The sequence below is a fragment of the Macrobrachium rosenbergii genome, chromosome 24, assembly GCF_040412425.1.
Source record: "Macrobrachium rosenbergii isolate ZJJX-2024 chromosome 24, ASM4041242v1, whole genome shotgun sequence".
Classification (NCBI taxonomy): Eukaryota; Metazoa; Arthropoda; class Malacostraca; order Decapoda; family Palaemonidae; genus Macrobrachium; species Macrobrachium rosenbergii.
In genome coordinates, this window is record NC_089764.1 from 21,080,772 (window position 1) to 21,100,454 (window position 19,683).

General features: G+C 37.0%; 1 protein-coding gene across 3 annotated transcripts in view; it reads left to right on the forward strand.

Moving 5' to 3' along the window:
• LOC136851910 (dopamine receptor 2-like) overlaps positions 1-19,683 on the forward strand; it is a 728,122-nt gene that overhangs the window by 501,205 nt on the left and 207,234 nt on the right. For all 3 annotated transcript variants that reach the window (XR_010856995.1, XR_010856994.1, XM_067126265.1), the window contains exon 2: positions 10,683-13,157. Coding sequence is in view for 1 of the 3 variants with exons in the window: in XM_067126265.1 (XP_066982366.1) it covers positions 11,257-13,157 (1,901 nt within the window). In the remaining 2 variants the exon portion in view is untranslated. The remainder of the gene's footprint in view (positions 1-10,682; positions 13,158-19,683) is intronic.

Genomic DNA, 19,683 nt, shown 5'->3' on the forward strand with positions numbered 1-19,683 from the left:
TATGCAGATACTATGCCTTAGCGGCTTCTTGGATTTGATCCTACTCTGGCTTTTGATCGTGGATGCCAGATATTCATCAGAATGAATGGTAATACTGATGAGCAAGTAGGAGTCTAAACAATTGTATACTAATTGGAATATGCACGTATGTTTTATTGGAATTTTTTTTTTTATACGAAAGATTTGCAGTGAGTTTCATCTGTCCGAGAGGCAAATCTATTTGTAATTCGAATAACTCACTAGCTTACAGACAAGATCTGGATAACCTGATGGCAAATAAATAGTTAACCCATTCTTTCACATAAAGCAGTTCCAGTCATTTCAAACACCAAGGAAAATAGATTCACATTTTCATAATTATCATAAATGACATTCAGACTGACAAACGTAGCCAGTTAATTGCATCTTTGCTTATTGATAATTATAGCAATCACATTAAAATAGTTCATATTATAGTCGAAGTGTCATGTGGTATTAAAGATGATTCATGTCTCTACACTCCAGCCGCGAGTGGAGTGGAGTTTCTAATCTTCAGCTATATACTTTCCCGATTTACAGCCCTTAGTCATAAATTAATAAGAATATATCATGCTTTAAGATGTCTGGGGGACCAATTAAACCCTAATTTACAGTTTAAACATCAGCAAAAAGACGCGAGCTTAACCCAAACGCCTTGGAGTCTCCTTCGCTCATTATTTTTGGCCCACTACGTACTTTAGTCTGCGTAATTTATTTTTAACCGACCTTCATGCCATTAATTATGACTCAGGTACAACTTAGCGCTGCTTGTTTTCAGCGTGTTTCTTGCTTTCTGTCCTGCAGAGGAAATCTTAATTAAGTTCTATTTGTGGCCCTTTGCAGAGTGGGAAACAAAGGAGGTGACGCAATTTCGTGCAGAAGCCCACACGACTTTTGGGCACAAGACTTTTTTTTTTTTTTGTATAATTTGAGAGTTATTATCTTTTGATGTGGGGAATTTAATGTTAGGGGAAGGAGTAATTGAAATGCAGAAATGGCTTTAACTTAATAGGGAGTTCTGTTTTTTTAAATAGTTCAGTTAGAGATTTAAGTGTATGTATTTGTACTTCACATCGTGGGACATATGACGGTACATGTCATGAAGACATGCTCGTTGCATAAGTTCATATTAATGAAGGATTTATCTATCGTGTAGTAAAATATCCCTTTACGACCTTTCCCTTAGTAATGAAATGATTTGCTATTTCAGATATATATTCATAGAATTATGAAAAGGAAGAACCTGGAGGCTGGTATTTCCAGTCCTACGTTGAATAAAATCGTTCTCTCTCTCTCTCTCTCTCTCTCTCTCTCTCTCTCTCTCTCTCTCTCTCTCTCTCTCTCTCTCTCTCTCTCTCTCTCAGGCAAAGCGCACGATATATGTACATATGAAAGGCAACGTACATAAAAAGTCAAAGTTCAGGCGGTTTATATACTTGATTTATTTAAGTGATTTAAGTGATTATGTTATCATTATCTAGCCAGTTAGCATGAGAACTGATGATGGCCATATCCATTACTACTTATAAATTATATAAAATATGATATATAATAGAGGAAACGTAAAGTAACACTTTCATGTGTTACATCACTATGAATGGCGTTGGATTAATTATTTCGTTACAAATCAGTGATATGCTAATAATACCCGAATGCGATAAGATTATCGCATTTCATATGCAGATCCTATGACTAACAAAAGCGGAATTATTTGACAATATGACGAAACTTAAAATGGAACAATAGTATGATGATGCAGCAAAGAATATTAAATTATGCAAAGACCGAACATAGCGGCGCCTCCCCTTGCATTTGATAAATAGATTCAGATAAACCTATATTAATGATCCTTGTCTATTCCTAATGGCAATTAATTTAAGCGAATTAAAATTAATTTGAAAAATGGGAAATGATGAACACCGATAAGCTTGAATGAGTTGCTTGATGGATAATTATATCTGTAAAGAAATAATTCAAGTCCTTTTTAGTGTATGAAATAAATTTAACACAGAATCGAACTGTACGAAATAAAATTAGTAAATCTAATTCATCTAAAATCTGACAGATAATCTTCACTAATTAAGGTTAAAAAAAAGAGTGAATGCAATCCCGCGAATTTAGGAGAGAAATAAAAAAAAAAAATAGGTAAACGGTGCAAGTCCGCCATTATCAAAGCAAAAGGGGATAAATTTAATCATTCGAAAGATAAAGCGAGAGGGAAATTCAATCCATCACCTGCTAATCGAATCATAAGAGAGGGGGATCGCATCCGTCCCGTAATCAAAGACAATAGGAAATTAATTCAATCGTTCAATCATCTTTCCGTCGTACAAAAGCTGATGCGACTTGACATTTTGTATGTCGGGACCAAAACATTTTCTCTTGATTCGGGGAAAAGGGTCAGTTAATAATGGACAGTATTCGAGGTGGGGTTAGTGGTTTTGCGAAAATATTTTTCCGTCTTATTGTTACAGCCTTGGTTCGATAATGGTATTTGTTGCTGTAAAAATACAGGTATCACATTTGTTATGAAGAATGAATTGGCTCCCGTAAAAAATAGCAACGGTTTACTTCTCTGGATTATAAAGTAATAAGGTCGTTGATCTCTCAAGGTAATGATAAAGTATCTTGGACCTTTTATCATTAATATTAGATTAGAATCAGCTGCTGGACAGGTTTTGTAAATCATGTTACTCAGATTATATGATTTTTTTTTTATATCCTCTGCAATTTTTTTTTTTTTTTTTACCTCATATGAGATAGCCTTTCAAGGAGGTCGTCTTGTTGGTTATTTTCACGATTCATCTCGCACTGGCTTCGTATCTTTATTATTTTTTTTTTCGTGACGTAATACTTTCCTATGAAATTTTACTTTTATGTAAACTGAAAAACGTAAGTCTAATTTGTGGAACAATAATAATCAATACATCAGTACTTTGCTGAATTAGGTAGCAGGGTGCTCCATTCGCAACCCTTTCAGAGTGTTGACTCCACTCAGTTTTAAGCTAACTATGTTTAATGACGGAGCAGAGTTAAGAACTATTTGGATGTGCTGAAGACAAATTAACTTATATAACTAGTCTAAAATACTCATGGTTAAACCCTAAAACATTTTTTTTTGCCACCATATTTTGATGTAAAATGAATAACATATGTTTCACATAAGAATATGCAAGCATATATAGAGACCAGATCTTTATTATCCCCTTCTGAACTCTCTCTCTCTCTCTCTCTCTCTCTCTCTCTCTCTCTCTCTCTCTCTCTCTCTCTCTCTCTCTCTCTCTCTCTCTCTCTCTCTCTCTCTCTCTCTCTCTCTCTCTCTCTCTCTCTCTCTCTCTCTCTCTCCACATCGAGTGATGGGGTATATGACGAGAAATATATTAGTTAGTGAAATCATTAAGTGTTAGCAAAACTGGTAATGTAGAACCGTTTTCCCTATAGATTTGCTTACAAAGTCAAAGGGACGTTATGTTTTTGTTTATTTCTGTATGTATGCTTATTCAGAAAATAACTTTGAACCGAAGGAGCGTATTGGGATGATTATTCACAATCACATTGATTAGGAGAACCTTTCCAGTCTATTAGAAGTGAAACACAGCGATACGGCAACGTTGATGTTGTAAATAATAATAATAATAATAATATTATTATTATTATTATTATTATTATTATTATTATTATTATTATTATTATTATTATTGATTAGGTGAACCTCTCCAGACTTTTAGAAGTGAAACACGACGATACGGCAGCGTTGATGTATATAATAATAATAATAATAATAATAATAATAATAATAATAATAATAATAATAATAATAATAATAATAATAATAATAAGCTTTCGTTTTCAGGGCTTCATTTATTGATACTGCTGTGAGCAAATTTTGTTTCCTGAAAATTAAAGAACGGCCATGATAATATGAAAAACAAAAATAGCCAAGGCTATTCCCCTTGTACACTGTAACGAGATATAAATTGGATTGGTATGAAGATACTAGTTTAGCCACCTGATATTTCAGTCTGAATTACGGAATACTGAAATCACCCTTTGATGGTGCTTGTGCCCTGCGTCTGTTGTGACATTTTCAATTCAGGTGACGGCGTCAGTCTTAATTGAAAGCAATATCCATCGGCTAGCCCCTGAAGCCTTTGCATGCAAGTGACTTGGTTATTTCCGCTATCGAGTGGCGGCGAAAGCCAGCGAGTAGGATGATTAGCTGGCGGTATGTGTTGAAGAGGTGAGTGATCAATTTGCTGTTGGGATAAAGGTTTTCTTTAGCTGTTTATTATTGGATGATGAATTATGAATACATTTTAGACTTTATGCAGTGCCGTAATACCATGGAGGATCGCAATCTAAAGAAGAAGAAGAAGAAGAAGAAGAAGAAGAAGAAGAAAAAGAAGAGGAGAGAGAGAGAGAGAGAGAGAGAGAGAGAGAGAGAGAGAGAGAGAGAGAGAGAATAAATTCATAACTGGCAATTTTTTTGCTTTCCATAATTCACGATAGTGGATTTCATTTGGAGTAGCCTTAAGCTAAACATAAATTACCTTTTTTATAACAATTTCTCATAACACGTAGAGTACACGCGCTCAAAAGCAAGCAAACATACACACATATACACGAGAGGACTCCAGAGCACGTTACCCTTCTCAGCGTTTCTGGTTTTTTGCAGTAAGATTCTTATCCCTTTGCCCAAAAAAATTCCCAAACTTTTGGTCATGAGGCTTTTGTGTCGATGGCGTTTAAAATTCCTTGGCAGTCGCTCATCTAAGTACTGACTGGGTTGGTTTTTTGCTCATTGATTTGTGATCAAAACGTGACTTGCTTGAATTTGATTGCATCATGAGGAATACTGTTCAGTGTCGGCCATTTTCCCGTCTTAATGTCGGCTTATATGTGACAAGAAGTTGAGAGATAAAAATTTTATTACGGTTTATCCGGCGCAAGCGGAATATGTACGCTTGGATAGACATTGGAAGGATAATTAAACAAGAAATCAGTCTGTAACAAAATGTAGATGTATATTTGGTTCCACGTCCATCTCAAAGATCTGATCTACACTTTTATGGCCACTAGCCCTCCCGCCATAATATAACTGAAAACCAGTTATAACTCTGAGGCAATATGTCACTCTATAAAGGAAAAAGGATCCTGAATCCGGATTCTGACCCGGATCCATCTCAAAACTAATCATCATTTCCTTGGTCCTTAATCATGTAGATGACCTCCCCCCACCCAGCACCCACTCACATGCACCCACACAAAGCATCTTGGGATTAACATATAAACTTCATGCCACTTTGCTGATGGACGTAAAAGAAGTGTTCAGTTTTGGAAAGCGCAGGAAAGCATAAAAGGTAAAATTGAATGACCCGTGGTATGTAAGGGTGTTGGAGTGCTGGCAGTGAACCTTTTGAGAGCGTGTGAAGTGATTTCGAGGTTTTTGGCAGTTTTTTAATCGGTTGTTCCTCCCTGCCTGAATAGTTAGATAATGAAAATTGTCAGTAAGGAAAATATTTTATATAATGGCGTATAGAGGAACACAGTGTTTCAGAAGGCATGGCATCTGTGAATATAATGCGTCCAAAAAATATTGGCGTTAAGGAGGTTGACCTTTAGAGTGAAAATGAGAACCTGTTTTCGAGTTATGAACAGAGAAAAAAAATAATTATCTTATTCTCGAGACTAATTGACATCTCGGCAAAGCGAAAGGTCAACGTTTACGATCTACTGTTAAAGGTGAAGAATTAATTTAAAAGAGGTATTTCTAGGACCTGTTTCATATTGAAGTAATAGTAAGGTGTTGCTGGATGATACAAGATACATATAAGCGGGAGAATTAATTTCTGCTGATATAATAATTCATTGCTTGGTAATGGAATAGTCGTGCGGCGATCAGCATTTCCAACTGAAAAATAAAACCATCAAATAATATGTTGACGCGTTAGTGGAGTAATTAAATGGTAATTAAGTCCCGTCATCACATTTTTTTTACTTTAATGATAATGTGCATTTAATCTTTTCAGCTGGGGGATGCAAGTCCAGAGGTCCACACAAGCCCTCTTTGGACAAAAGCCAGCGGTGATAAAAAGCTACCATTTGACTAAACCAACTGAATTTTAATGTGGAATGACTAATTAATATTTAGTCGTACATCATTGACTTTAATACTAAATTATGCATGTTAAGTAACTCTGTAGCAGGTGTCAAATGAGTTGAATAATGTAACTTTCCAGAGTGGTCTCATGCAAGTGGAAGCACCAATTAGCTAAGAAAGAGAATGAGCGAATGTGCTCTTACGAATGAGTCTCTAGGTAATGAAAAGTTGTTGACATTTTATGCCGTTCAATCCAAGAAACTGGGAACAGAACAGACTATATTCGAGCCAATTAATGTTAATAAAACAACCCGACAGGAAAAAGAAAAACTCTTACGACACTCAAAGACCCATTTTTATGCGAATCATGTAGTAAAGATAATTCAGCTGAATAAACCGACTATGAATTCCTTCTGTATCAATAGTCAATCATCGTCGCTCCCCGCCCTGCCTCCCCGATCCCCGTAGCCCCTATCCACAATGGGAACGGACCAATTCATTTTCGCCGACAAAGACACAGCTGTGGAATTAATGACAAGAGTGAAATTGAGCGGAAAGGGTTTTCAGGCCCTGACATTAGTGGGCGATATAGTTTCGGGTATGGGAAGTCAGGTGATACATGCTGATATTATATTATCTTCTAAATGTTTTTTTGCTTCCGCGATTTATTCTTTCATTGTTTGAGAGGAGACAAGATATATGATGGATGATTTGTTACATTTCTTTTTATCCGTTGAAGAAAGTTAGAAAATCTTTTGCATTACTGCTCATTGAAATGGTGTGGAATTACAGAATACATTTATAAATAAATTAATCTAGTACTAGAATATGTTGTAAGAATATTTTATTTCATAGTTACTGGTATTCCAGAAAAAAATTTATTATTATTATTATTATTATTATTATTATTATTATTATTATTAAGTTGAAAACCTACAGTTGAGTTAGTACAGTGGTTGGCACCCAAGATAACTCCTTGTTAAAAACTGCCGCATCATGGTTTACTTTACAGAAAGACGTACATTTTTTTTTTTTTAAATAAGACAATATTTTCGTTATTTTATTCTGCATTTGATATCATTTTGGTTTTATTTTCCACCGCTAAAGTCATGCATGTCAATGTTCTTGTCAAGTACGTTGACTTTGGACTTGACTATCGACCCTCATTTTAGGCAAATGATATGTATAGTCTACGGACACTACACTCCAGGTTTAACTACCCACCATTCTCATGCTATCCGAATTTCTTAGTCTTCCTTTCACCTGCTTTTCCGATAGATCTAAAAGACTCTTTCTTATTATGATACTTCGTTTTATATTTTGTTCTCTCCATACCCCTACCTATAAAAAAAATGTTTGTGGGTGTCTCTATGTCTTCTCGTAAAATCCATTTGTTCTTCATTCCTTTTGAAACGTTCGTTTTGCTCCGGAAATTTTTATTTTTGTCCTAGCTCACTCTGCGTCAGTAATTACCTGATATTGCGACTTCTGTTTTGTATTAATTTTATATTGAGACTTTTATTGATGGTGTTCAAGATATGTTGTGGGAAAGAACTGTAATTAAGTTGTCAGGAGCAAACTTTAGTTAAAAACTTTATAATGACAGTGGTAGATATTTTGACAGATTCTGCATTCATTTAAATTTCTGCGTTTCTCTGCTTAAAAATAAAGTCATTTCTCTTCCCGGAACACTCACACATGAAGGCAGCCCGGCTTTGGACTGGTTCCTGATTGTGCTGCAGCTTTAATGGTTACGGCTCAACTTAGTTGACAATGTTCGCAAGGGACTAAGAGGGAAAAAAACGCTAACGGAGTTACTCACACTATTATATATAAATGCAAAAGAAAATTATGCTTAAAGTTAATTTTTCACTTGAAACAGCGCTGTCAAAATTTTCTACTGACCGTGAATATTAAATTTTATTCTCTTGACCATTTTTCCGTCAACCAGGAGTTGTCTGTAATGGATTTGTGTTAGGTTAAGTGTACCTTAGTTTAACCAGACCACTGAGGAGCTGATTAACATCTCTCCTAGGGCTGGCCCGAAGGACTAGACTTATTTTACGTAGCTAAGAACCAATTGTTTACCTAGCAACGGGATCTACAGCTTATAGTGGAATCCGAACCACATTATAGCGAGAAATGAATTTCTATCACCAGAAATAAATTCCTCTAATTCTTCATTGGCCGGCCGGAGAATCGAACGCGGACCTAGGAGAGTGCTAGCCGAGTATGATATCGACCCAGCCAATGAGGAAATTGGATTTGTGTTAGTTAGCCTAGTGTCCTCTAGACACTTTCCAGCTTTCACTCTTTAAGTGACGTGATCACTGGCCGTGTGAGAAAGATAATCCGGTATTCGTATAATGCAACTCTTGCTAAATTTATTCGCTTGTTCCTTACTGTAAGTGAAGTCGTTGCCAGCCGTAACGCATACACTGGAAAAGATCTGTACGTGGTGTGACCAGTGTGATATGAAGAAGAAATATATCAAAATCAAGACTTTTGATTTACCGATAAAGTATGAAGCTCCTGATCAGTGATTCAGGATGCATCGGAAATACTGTAGCTTAACTCATTTTGAATATTTAGCTGTACTTGTTGTCACTCCTTTCTTTTCTCGACAAATAGAAAATAACATTTATTGCAGTTTGAGTCGGGTGTGGTTCGTAAGGATCTGTATATTCACAGAGATAAGGAAATCAACGCCCTGTGATTTATTTATTTCTCACCTCTCGTAATAAAGACGGTGGCGTGTTTTTATTTTGTCCCTTTATAAACAGAAGCGTTTATCCCAAATTTCTGGTAATGGCAATTTCTATTTCCTCGACGATGGTAAACTCGGAGACCTCTAATATGGCAACCTCCTACAGCTTCTGCCATCGCCTTTAATCCCAGTGCCCTAGAGCTGCTATTAACTTCATGTTTCTCTAGGGAAGCATCTATACACGATGTCCCACTGCCATGTACCAGAAGTCTTTTTTTTTTTCCATTCACTGGAATTGTCTGTCGAGTAGTGTTTTAGGTGCTGAGCCTCGTAGGTTTACGATAATGGGAATGGTGTAATAGAACAGCGTGATGATTTGCCTTGAAGGGTGTGATAGCAATAGCGGATCCAGAAAAATTTCATGGGGGTAACACCAATTTTCATATACATACATACATACACACATATATATGTATATATATACTGTATATATGTATATTGTTTCTTTAATCGATTTTTTTTATTTTTTCCCATTTTTATATTTCTTATTTATGTTATTACTTAAATCTTCAATATTATTATTTTATCATTATTTTTCATTGGGGGTGCACGTGCCCAGGTGCCCCCTCCCCTTGAATCCGCTAGTGTGTGATAGTATTGATTTTTCAGCTGGTCATTATGCATTAATATTGTTTTATTTTTTAACAACATTTCCTCTTTTTCTCCAGGTTTCTGTGATATTTTTCCTTTATTTTCTATATAACCATTCTTATTTGAGGAGGTTTTTTTAGCAGATGACTGCCTTTCTTGCCATGTTCAGTAGTGATGTTCGTACATAATCGATAATGATAATATGATTTTATTGTTTTATTACATTTGTTTTTTGCGAAGACAGATTTTGTGTAACCTTCCATTAGGCTATATTACAGAAGGTAACTTTTACATCAATCGTCTGAGGGTCCTCTGTAGATAATAGCCGAAACATGCATAATCTAGTCATTGCTTAAGAAAAGGTCCACTTTGTTCTTTGGATTATAATTATATATACATATGTATGTATATATATATATATATATATATATATATATATATATATATATATATATACACACACACACACACACACATATACACACATATATATATATATATATATATATATATATATATATATATATATATATATATATATATATATATATAAAAATATCTCAAATATATATATATATATAATCTGGCCACCACTCCATTGTTTCACTTTTCCTTCGTGGCATTTGCCTTTATTTATACATTCATCACGTTCCATACATTCATGAATCAGGTATCCAAACATGCATACATACACACACACACACACATACATATATATATATATATATATATATATATATATATATATATATATATATTCTTAGTTAGATAGAGTCGTAGTTACTTTCACAGATGCGCATAGTGTTTCATCAGAACGTTGGACATTTACAGTCATGCAGAGCACAGCGTAATCACTATTAAACTAGAACATTGTACTGGCTAGTGCACAGTTCAATATTATATCCCCTTATAAAATTATTTATACACAGCTGTCTTTCTGTAACAAAGGCTATAATAGAAGAATTTCGAATCGCCAATGTTATTCATACACGTTCTGACATTTCTCGAAAAGTCTTCATCATTAAAAATATAATTTCCATGTATTACAGTGTTACCTGGATGTCAACATATTCTTATGTTTAAAATAATTACCTTTTTCCTTGCAGGTGTTGAATCTTAATTATAATTATATTTTTTTTACCTTTTTTATCTAAGTATTTTAATAAATACTGTATATGCTAATATAATTTTTCTCTCTCTTTGCAGGAGGACAACAACCCAGCAGTTAAAATGTCAAGAGGAAGTTTTCACTGGGTGGGAATCGTAGAGAAATGAAATTAGAGGCGTTACCTTGCAACTGGCTTGCATTTCGTGATGACCACGAACGCTCTTAGTGGGTGATGCTCTGCGGTTACGTGTGTGTGTGGAGAGAGATTCATTCCTCCATGAAAAACAAAAGCTCAGAATATATCTTAGACAGTGTTCATTATTTGTCATACATGTGGCGTTGATTTATTCACGATGCGTTTGTGTGTTCCCCACCGGTTCATAGGAAATTACTGAAGAGGTTAGAAGTGTTCGTCAGCAAAATGAAGAGATATCGTGCCCTTCCTCACAGGCGCTGTGCCCCGTCTGCATCCCGAGAAGATCCAGGTGGCCTGAGGTGTAGCTGACTTCTCGCACCTAATATACCGCCTGTAGGTCTCTATCAGTACACTCGCCGTCCTCTTCTTCCTTCTTTTCCTTCACTCGCTCTCCTCCTCCTCCTCCTCCTCCTCCTCTTCCTCCTCCTCCGGCAGCTTGCAGTCCTTGAACCCCTCTCTGTCTCTTATTTAAAAAAATGATACCCCGCATCACAAACAACCGCACAGCGAACTGGGGAAAGCACGTCCACAGTCTCTTCGGACTCAAAGTCGCGGACTTCACGCCGGACAACTCTGGTGTTAACCTGGATAACAGTCCGTTCATCCTCGATGAATTCCAGCCCCCTGGGGAGGGCGGCGAAGGATGGCCCCCTCCAGTAGCAGGGTCACCCGGAGGACGGGAATCTCCTCCCACCACCACCACCACCACCACGCTCCCGCCTTTAACCAGGTGGAGTAATGGACACGCTGCCAGGAAGCATATACCAACCCATTACGTCGGGGCAATGGATGCCGACGAAATAGGATACCTGCCCACCTCCTTTCAGGTTGATGACGATGAAGAAGGGGACCATTCAGGCTCGAGCACAGCCACGACCTTACCCGACCTGACCGGAACTTTTGCACTGCATGACGACGACGACGAAGATAACGCTATCGGTGTTGGCGATGACTTCTACCACAGAGTGAAAGGGACAGGTGGCCTGGGCACGAGGTACGGCATTAATTTTGCTATAGATACTTCGGACCGCAGTGACTCCCAGTGGTGGTTCAGGACGTCTGACACTGCAGGACCTTTGCTCCTCGACGCCCACAACAATGCAACTGATTGGGTGAATGAGACTTCCTGGAGCTGGGCGTCCGATGCCTCTGCAACAGCCATTAATGAAACGATAGCATGTACGAATCTCTCTCACAATGATTCGAGATGCGCGTCAGAGGGAAGTGGACCTTTGATCATCACTCCCGAGAGCCTCTCCCTTTGCCTCCTCCTTCTCTTCTTCGCCGTATCGACCATTTTTGGCAATGGCCTCGTCATCGTGGCTGTCGCCCGCGAGCGCTACCTTCACACCGTCACCAACTACTTCATCATGTCCCTGGCCGTGGCCGACTGTCTGGTCGGGGCGTTGGTCATGCCCTTCAGTGCTCTCTATGATTCGTTCGATTACTGGCCGTTTGGACCTGATTTTTGTGACGTCTGGCGAAGTTTCGATGTCCTAGCTTCGACGGCGTCTATCCTTAACCTGTGCGTCATATCACTGGACAGATACTGGGCCATCACAGATCCATTCACGTACCCAAGTCGAATGTCCCCAAGGAGAGCGTGTATGCTCATTGCCCTGGTGTGGGTGTGTTCTGCCCTTATATCATTCCCGGCCATTGCCTGGTGGAGGGCTGTCTCCGACCCCCATCCTCCAGGAAACTGCCCCTTCACAGAGGATTTGTCTTATTTAGTTTTCTCTTCGACGATAAGTTTCTACGGTCCGTTATTCGTGATGGTGTTCACTTACTTCCGCATTTACAGAGCAGCCACAGAGCAGACGAAATCTCTGAAATTGGGGCAGAAGTTGGTGTCGACGATGGGCGACGGCGAGATGGAGCTGACCCTTCGAATTCACAGAGGCGGGGGCGGGGGCAGCGGAGGAGCGAGTAGCAACGGAAACGGCATGCCAAGGGCCCACTATCCTGCCGGGAAAACTTGTAGCTATACCCAGGAAAACGGAGGCCTCGGTGACCCCCATGCCCTGAGCTCGCCCTTAGATGACGGCGAGGGGTGCCCGCTGGGCCCCATGCATGAGGGTGCCTCGCCTGACAGCTCAACGAAAATGGTGGCGAGAAATATTAAAAATTTTTCCATATCTCGGAAACTTTGTAAATTTGCCAAAGAGAAGAAGGCTGCCAAGACCCTTGGCATCGTGATGGGGGTCTTCATTGTTTGTTGGTTGCCGTTCTTTGTCACAAACCTCTTGTCTGGTTTATGTGGGGAACGATGCATCCGGGAACCTGCATTAGTCGGGGGCGTCGTCACCTGGCTGGGTTGGATCAACTCGGCAATGAATCCTGTTATATATGCCTGCTGGGCAAAAGATTTTCGAAGGTAAGTGACCAGCTATTCGTTATGAACCAGTCATCAACAGATTATAGATATTTAGGTAATTTTTCCGCATAACGACATTTTTTAATCGAATTTATATGAAAATAAGTGAGAGGAACGAGAGTAAATTGATGTCACTCGTAGGTAATTAGTATTTTGAATTCAATAAGTTATTGGTGTTAGTCTTCAAGCCAGAACGTTCGCAGGTAGGAAGCAGGATTCGTATTACTGTTTCATGTTTATTACTCTTCAGCAACTACAATTTTGAAATATATCTAGTTGGCAAACACTATAACAAGGACATTTTTCGGTTCACCCCGTTTTGAAATTTCAGAAACCGGATTGCAAGATTAGGTAAGAAAATTACATCCTTAGAAAATAACGTCTCCCCATCACTTTCGTAATGACAGCATTTCCCATTTAAAAATTGTATATATTAAACTTCGATTTTTATCGAAAACAAAACGTAAATTGTGCCCCTTTAGGAAACGGGAGCAAACATTGAACAGCGTTATTCAGTTGCTTGTTTTTACAGAGAAAAATCGGCACCATTTTTCGAAGATTATTTACCGAAACGTAATTTAATTTATATGCAAAATTAAATCATAGATTACAAATTAATTCATTTTAATGTAAAATGAAATCATAGATTACAGTTCAACTAAATACAGTGCTCTAACTAATTGTATTATTTTCATAGACACCATATATATCTTTCCGTGATATTTCAGAAATTTACCTAGCATCTGAATCACTACTGATGATGTTTTTATTATTAATGTTATTCCCAGTAATGGTATAGGCAATAATGATTACAATAAGCAATTAGTCCATTACGGTGCATTTAAGGTTTCTGAAGGTATTTTAGCTTTCAAACTACTGAGAAATATAGGCAATATATTTGTAATGGCTTTTGTATAATATATATATATATATATATATATATATATATATATATATATATATATATATATATATATGTATTCTATGTAATTATATATATATATATATATATATATATATATATATATATATATATATATATATAAGATATATTATATTATATATATATATATATATATATATATATATATATATATATATATATATATATATATATATATATATATATATATATATATATATATAAATGTGTGTGTGTGCGTACAAGCACTCATCTAGCATAGAAAAAACAGCACATGAAAATGAGGACAAGAAGTACGGTCTAATCATAAGAGAAACGATATGACTTTCATATTCTCATGTACTGACCCAACGACGTTACGATAAAAACAGTTAGACTAACCAAAATCCTCCCATCTCTCTCTCTCTCTCTCTCTCTCTCTCTCTCTCTCTCTCTCTCTCTCTCTCTCTCTCTCTCTCTCTCTCTCTCTCTGAAGAACTGTTGATTTTCTTCTGAAAGTTACAATTCATTTGGAGTTGCCTTTCTCACAGTTCCCTGGGGAATATTCGCTTCCCTTCCAGGAAAGGAAGACCCGGTATGAAAAAGATCTCCATTGTCCACCTGTAAAGAGTTCCATAAGAAGGTGCCCAGACAAGTTTCATTTTCCCGGCCATCCAGACTTTTCTGAATGCTATAGAAAATAAAGAGAAAAATCACCACGAGCAAAAGTGTACCGCCGGATGAAGAAAAGGTCACAGGGTGCGCTGGAAAAATGAAAACAAAAATAAAAAGGGAAAGAAACTGCGGGGTCCTCCACCTTTTTTTATCTGGAAGTGTGATGCGTTTCAAGGTTGGTGCTCTGGTGGGGAAGAAAGGGAACGTAGGGTGAGATAAAAGAGAGAGAGAGAGAGAGAGAGAGAGAGAGAGAGAGAGAGAGAGAGAGAGAGATCTTGGCAGATCAACATATTATTGGTGGCCATGAAACGTCTTGCATTTTACTTTTGACATTTTTCATGATTTTCGTGAAAATTCTGAAAGGTAATTACAACAGCAAAATTACACGTCATATGTTTCTATATGTTCACTGTATGTTTAAATGTGTTACTAAATAACTGACCACATCTAAGAATACAAAGATAAATCAGTTATATAATTTGTTCATGATTTCTATAGTAATTCATAAGTACGTGTAATTTTCCTGTTATAATTACCTTTAAGAATTTTCCTGAAAAACATGAGAAATTTCAAAAGTAAAATGCAAGACGTTGCATAGCCACCAATAATATGTTGACCTGCCAAGATCTCTCTCTCTCTCTCTCTCTCTCTCTCTCTCTCTCTCTCTCTCTCTCTCTCTCTCTTTGTAAAACAAATCTCAAAGTTTTGGTTATAGGTGGGTATGATACTAGCAAGGAAGGTTATTTCTTTATGAGACGATATTTACTTTCTTGAAAAAGAAAAGACTTAAATTTTAAAGCATTTCGCGAAACAAAAGTGAAAGTTCAGGGGACTGCGTGAGTGAGGAAGAAAATTGATGAGTTTGCGGTGGCTGAGAGTTACAAAGCTTGGGAGGGTGTAGCTGTTTTAATATCATGAATACTGGGGTAAGGGGGAATGCGCACACGCTCGTTAGTCTTAGGTTTGATTGAGAAGACTGAATGTTTCGAGGGAGAAAAATGTTAAGATAGCGAGTGTTTGGCAGGGCTTGGGTAATTGACAAAGGGTGTTTTTTTCTAAGTGATGATGACAGAGAAAATAGTCGTGTAATTAGGATGTACGATACCTGAAAAACACACGCACACACTCATATATATCTATCTATCTATCTATCTATCTATCTATCTATCTATCTATCTATCTATCTGTATATATATATATATATATATATATAATTATATACAGTATATATAAATATATATATATATATATATATATATATATATATATATATATATATATATATATATATATATATATATATATATATATATATATATATATATTCTTTGACAAAGCGCTTACTAATTATAAATACATTTGAGTGTATGTGTTTTTGTGTTTTTATTTGTATTTGTTCGTATGTATAAGTATATGTATTTTATGGATAAAGAAATGTCTACATCACCATCTAAACAGAAGACATTCTAATTAAAGAAATACATAAAAAAATTAGTTATTAGTTGGTAACCTTATCGATATTAACATTTCTTCGGTGTCTTTCTAGATGACGTTCCTCCTCCTCCTCCTCCTCCTCCTCCTCCTCCTCCTCCTCCTCCTCCTCCTCCTCCTCCTCCTCCTCCTCCTCCTCCTCCTCCTCCTCCTCCTCCTTCCTTCTTCTTCTTCTTCTTCTTCTTCTTCTTCTTCTTCTTCTTCTTAGTTAGAATAAGCTCCAAGAAATCAAATACCTTGTCTTCTTCATAAACATTCCTTCTTATACTTCACGGTGCTTCGAATAAATGTAATTCAGTGTCTATCAACAGTGAGGAAATAATCTACGTAGCGGAAATTTTCTTCGGAGCAAAGGAAATTGTTTGCCCCGCTGCTTAGATATTGTCGGATGAATAATATTTTAATTTATCCAGTATGAATTTGCAGTTTTTATATATTTTTTGGCAAAAGTTGTACTGTACTTCTGATTTTTTCCTTGTAACTAACTATTGCCTGTCGATTTTTTTAAATAAAAGGTTTCAACAATATAGCTGTATCTGAGGCCAAATTAAGTCACTACATTTATGCGTAATCTGGAATTTGAAAACATTCTTGTTGACGTCAGCGAATGAGAGAAGGAATGCTTAGCTTCACTCAGGTTGTTCACTTTTACCCTCGTTGCATTAAACATACACGCAAACAAATTATATATATGTATATGTACATATACATATATATATATATATATATATATATATATATATATAATATATATATATATATATAGAGAGAGAGAGAGAGAGAGAGAGAGAGAGAGAGAGAGAGAGAGAGAGAGAGAGAGAGAGAGAGAGAGAGAGAGGATTTGGCATTGAGTTGATTGGCCCACGTGACTTCCTTGACCATTGCGTAAGCTTAATATACTGATTGGTTTTCCAAAACTCACCAAACAAAAAACTGACCAGAACAATACTATCCAGCTTTGCTGATTAGGATAGAAGAGATAAAACAAAATTGTATATACATATATATATGTGTGTGCATATATACAGTATATATATATACGTATCTATAATATATATATATATATATATACATATATATAAAAACCGTGTGCGTGTGTAGTTAGCAGGCTTAGCCTATTGTTTTAGGCAAAGCCAGTTAGGAGCAGGAATCAGGATTAAGATATAGTAGTAAGCTCATCTCTGAATCTCTGAAGGTTTGCTTGGGTCTGAAAGGTGCCACTTATATATATGTATATATATACGTATGTATATATATATTCATATGTATATATATATATATATATATATATATATATATATATATATATATATATATATAGATGCTTTACCATATTAGTCACTTGACTTCACCTGAACTTTGCTGTCATAGGATACCTGTGTAGCTTTATTCTTATGTTTCAACAGTTATAGGCGAGCACTAAGATCATAGGCCATGTATTAGAGTTAACGTAAATATAAGAGTTTCACTTATTCAATTTTGCAATATCAAGTAATCTAGTATTAAGTGTATTAGTTTTAAGGAATTAATATGTAAGGACGTATTTTTAAGGCAGTTTATGGAAAGCTTTGTTTTTGGTTTCGTTAGTTTGCGCCTCCTCCCCGCTCGTTAAAGTGTTTGAACTATCGTATTAACGATTGTGGTCTTTTGTTTACCTTTTCTTGAGAGTGGTGCGACTCCCGTGTGGTGACGATTGAATATTGAAGCCCAGAAAAGAGAGTTTGACTTTCATTTAGGTGATGTTGATGATTTGACCAAGCCTCGGTTTTGCCTAATTAAAGATTTGTTATACAGGATTAGTCGACCACCCACTGATGATCTGAGCAAGACGTCTCGGATTGAGCAAATCGTAGTCCCTTCTCAGTTCCGTGAATCAGTAATGAGTCTCGCTCACGATAATTTCTTTTCAGGTCATTTTGGTGTGTGAAAACTTTTCGAATGTTGGCACAATATTTTTGGTGGCCTGGTTTGAAATCATCTGTGAAGCAATTCGTAAAGGAATGTGAGGTTTGTCAGGTTATGGGAAAACCTAATCAAGTTATTCCCAAAGCCCCTTTAAATCCTATTCCTGCCATAGGAGAACCGTTCTCGGAATTGGTGATAGATGTGGTTGGTCCCTACCCCAAAACTAAATCTGGTTATGTTTATTTATTAACAATTATGGATAGAGCCTCTAGGTTTCCTGAAGCTTTCCCTATGAGACGAATAACCTCTAAAATAGTTTTGAAAAATTAATGGATTTCTTTTCCAGGTATGGTCTCCCTCAGGTTATTCAGACCGATTGTGGTACAATTTCACGAGTAAGGTATTTAGGGAGTAAATGTGCTGAACTGGCCATTCAGCACATTACCAGCGTACCTTATCATCCGGAGAGTCAAGGAGTGGTGGAGAGGTTTCACCAGACACTCAAATCCATTCTGAAGAAACATTGTTATGAACATGGTAATGAATGGGATAAGGCACTCCCATTTGCCCTCTTTGCTATGAGGAATCATCCTAATGCCTCAACAGGTGTAGCTCCCTTCGAGCTGGTATTCGGACATAAGGCCGTGGTGCAGGTCTTTTGTGCACTCTAATTAAACTTTAGGTATGCTCAGTGATGTACACAGGTAACTGGCAGACAATGGTCAATGGAAAACGAAAACACTCGGGAAAACTCAATAATATTTATTAACAAGCAAAAAAAAACACCAAGTCAATTTTGCAAGTACCTAGGACTCACACTAGTCCTTAATTTATCCCGTGGGATAACCTAACAGCTAAAGAGCTAAACCCTAGACAGAAATGATAATAAAAGAAGAGATGCACAAATAAAAAAAAAACTGACAAAAATAATGTGTTTTTCAGAGGTTGGCCAGACCCAAACTTAATACCAATAAATACCTATATCTAATAATGGAGGAAAGAAGGAAAAGGTCGAAAAGAGAGAAAACACTTAAATTCCTACCTACAAATTACAATCTAAACACACACCGACCAATACTAAATATAGAATTATCGTAACGATATACGTATATATATATAAACTTAAAGATAGTAAAATAGAATTATAATTACACAGTTCAAACCTCCTCACTCAGAGACGAAAAGCCGTGATCCAAAATAAACTTATCGCCTTAAGGGAGCCGTGTTCTCAACACAACTGGACTCAGCTAACAGGAGAGGGACGAACACACAGGTAACCACAGATGAGGGGGAAGCTGGTGGCGAGCTTGCCAGCCAACACAAAAACAGACTCCTACCTGGTGCTTTTCTCCCCTACTTGCCACCTCACGAGCCAGATTGCTCCTTCAACTGCAGCTTATAAGGGCGTCCTTGAAATTATCATAGAAAGCTGCTCAAAACTCCGGGAGTACCGGGAAAAAGCGACGGCACCCAACTCCTTGGACAAGGATATCCACCAAGGTGGCAGCACGACAAAGTCGCAGGTGACAAAGACAGCTGCGACAGCTACAGGAC